This window comes from Salmo salar, chromosome 19 (assembly GCF_965601325.2).
Source record: "Salmo salar chromosome 19, fSalSal1, whole genome shotgun sequence".
In the NCBI taxonomy this organism is placed as follows: Eukaryota; Metazoa; Chordata; class Actinopteri; order Salmoniformes; family Salmonidae; genus Salmo; species Salmo salar.
Window position 1 is genome coordinate 69,094,542 of NC_138309.1, and position 2,779 is coordinate 69,097,320.

The 2,779-nt window shown below is 42.5% G+C and overlaps 1 protein-coding gene across 1 annotated transcript; it reads left to right on the forward strand.

Moving 5' to 3' along the window:
* The first annotated feature begins 1,605 nt into the window (after positions 1-1,605).
* On the forward strand, positions 1,606-2,509 carry LOC106579410 (paired box protein Pax-6-like). The gene is made up of 2 exons (XM_014159298.3): positions 1,606-1,830; positions 2,226-2,509. Exons 1-2 carry the CDS (start codon positions 1,725-1,727, stop codon positions 2,507-2,509), a joined length of 390 nt encoding a protein of 129 aa, XP_014014773.2. The 5' UTR covers positions 1,606-1,724.
* Positions 2,510-2,779: the final 270 nt, after the last annotated feature.

A 2,779-nucleotide genomic window follows, 5' to 3' on the forward strand; every position in this document is an offset into this window, starting at 1 on the left:
CATCAGCATGCAGTGATAGTGGTTATGACAAAGTATACATCTGTGTGAATGACTAGTTTTGTGAAAAAGTGGAGTTGACCATATACACATTCATTTATATAAGGTCTATTAAACTAATACCCATATCTCTCTGACTATTTACATGTGTTCTATTCATAAAGATGAATTCCTTCTATTTATCATCCACTATCTCTCCATTATCTCTGCTTTTTACCCTTCTCTCTCATTTCCCCTTCTCCTCTCCCTGGCATTAAGTTCAAACTTGACACTGACGTTGACTTACTTTGTCACCCCTCTCTCTCACTCTCTCTCTCTCTCTCTCTTTCTCTCTTTCACTCTCTCACACTTTCTCTCTTTAAACCCCCTCTCTCCATCTTTTCGAGGACAAGTCCCTGCAGACGCATCTCTCTTCAGCCCTCCCTCTCTCTCTCTCTCTCTCTCTCCCTCTCTCTCTTAACCTGTCTAACTCCATCTCCCTCTATTTTACTCTCTCCTTTGCACACATAGTATTGTCATCAAAGCCAGAGAACAAGGGAGAGGGGTGAACGAGGGAATAAAATAGTGCAAAGAGGAGTAATTAATGTTTTTTTCCGTCTCAGAAGTACACATCTTTCACCACATCCTTTGGTGAGTTTACATCTTTGAATCATTTTGTGCCATGAAAAACCAATCAAATCAAATGTCGGTAGGATTTGTGGCTATAACAAAGATTTAAGGGAAGGGTTGAGGAGAGAAACAACTTAGTGACACATCGGATGAACAGACATTGAAAGTAAAAATAAAGAATAATACAGCGACAGAGGGTAGAGTTAATGAGTTTTGGTTGAAGCACTTTCGGGAATCTTTCGGCAACCAAAGCAGTGCGTGACCTCTGACTTTGGCTTGGCTTGTCAGAGTTGGAGAAAACAGGCTCTTATTGTTCCCTGCATACTGCACCTTTGCACGTGTCTATTACATGAATTGATGCAGTGTTAGGATTTACAGAAGAGGACACAAGAATAGTTATACTATATGCATATAAAATGGAAATGTTTGTGTACAGATAAAGATATATGCCAGTGTGTTTGCATCAATTATTTTCACCACTGATATGAGTGGGTTTAGAAGTGGGTTTAGTGGTGGCTTCTCAAGAAAAGACACTGAGTGTGTGTGTGTGTGGGCCTCCCTGTGGCTCAGTTGGTAGAGCATGGTGTTTGCAATGGTGTTTGCAACGCCAGGGTTGTGGGTTCGATTCCCATGGGGGGGGCCAGTACGGGAAAAATAAAAAAATTATGAAATTAATTGAAATGTATGCATTCACTACTGTAAGTTGCTCTGGATAAGAGTGTCTGCTAAATGACTAAAATGTAAATGATGTGTGTGTGTACTGAGAAGTTATTATGATGGAGCAAGAAGCATAATAAATGTAATTCCTCTCAGAGTTGGTTCTAATGTACCCTGTGGTATACTAGCATATGAATGTACAACACACGTGTTATGACAGCGCGCCTGTAACTAACTCCATTTCTGTCTGTCATCATGAGGCTAATTCGCCACAATGCTGGCCATGTCAGAACTCATGTAACATCTACCCCCCTTCTTTCTCTTCTCTTCCCAAGCCAGCTTTTCCAGTCTCTAAGGGAAGGAGAGAGAGGTGAGGCGAGAAGCGAGAGAGGGCTGGAAGAGGGAAGAGCTCGGGTTAAGATGTTTGGTGTTCCTATTTCTGGCAGAGGGGAGAACGTATTATGTATGAGAAGTTAACCATAATGAACCTGCAAAGCGGCTTGAACTGGACTGAGCCTAACAACTGGTACCATGACCTGACCACAGTACAAGCAAAACACAGCAAAGGTGAGTTGAAATTCAACGCATTCATCTAAGGAATGATTCATAGGACAATGTACCAATTAACATATCAACCTATTGCACAACCCTATGAAATGCTGTCTCGTTTTCATGGTCATTGCCTTAGAATTCTTAACCGACTCTCTCTCACAGTCTGAAAACTGTCTGTTTATTGTTTGTAAATATTACCAGCAGGTCAATTAAATAAATCAGTCAAAGTAGGAAGAAAACTGAATTACACATTTCTTCATTTTAAAGTAATGAGAAAAATTGGAATTGGAATTTCAGTTCACTTCCTGTATTGACTGAAATTAAATTGAATTGACCCCGACCCAGAATAACAATGTGTCAATGTAATTCGTCTGACATTTTAATGTTTGTCCATCGCCTCTCTCCTTCAGTGGCCGAGGGCTGTCTTTTGGACACAGACGGAGGCCTGGGGGACAAAGGTGGTGGTGGAGGAGGAAGAGGAGGAGTAGGAGGAGGGCCGGTCGAGAGGGACGAGGGCGAGGAGTCACAGCTGAGGCTGCAGCTGAAGAGGAAGCTACAGAGGAACAGGACCAGCTTCACTCAAGAGCAGATTGAGGCGCTGGAGAAAGGTCAGACAGGTTTCAGCCAATCACAATTCACCATGCTTGAGCTTCAGCCAATCAGTTTCTTGATTGAGCTTCGGCCAATCACATAGTGCCTTGCTGGAGACAGAGCGTCACAGAGTCAGTCACTATGGTGGCAGTGCTTTTCCTGCCTCGGTCAGAGGCCTCAGTTCATGGATTTGGTACTTGGATCTGTGCATAAATCAGAATATTCTGACATGCCTCGTTCCAGGGTCTGTAAGATGGGCTATATACTGGATCTGAAAAATTTCAGTCACTCTAGGACAGGGTTCCCCAACTGGGGCCCGCGGGCCAAGTTTTCTGAGCAATTAAAATATATATATGTATATATATGTGTTGTA

Bases quoted from the DNA above. Each gene is read 5' to 3' on its own strand.
- LOC106579410 (XM_014159298.3), top strand. From the start codon at position 1,725: ATGTATGAGAAGTTAACCATAATGAACCTGCAAAGCGGCTTGAACTGG. The intron at 1,831-2,225 runs GTGAGTTGAAAT...TCTCTCCTTCAG, and splicing joins ACAAGCAAAACACAGCAAAG to TGGCCGAGGGCTGTCTTTTG.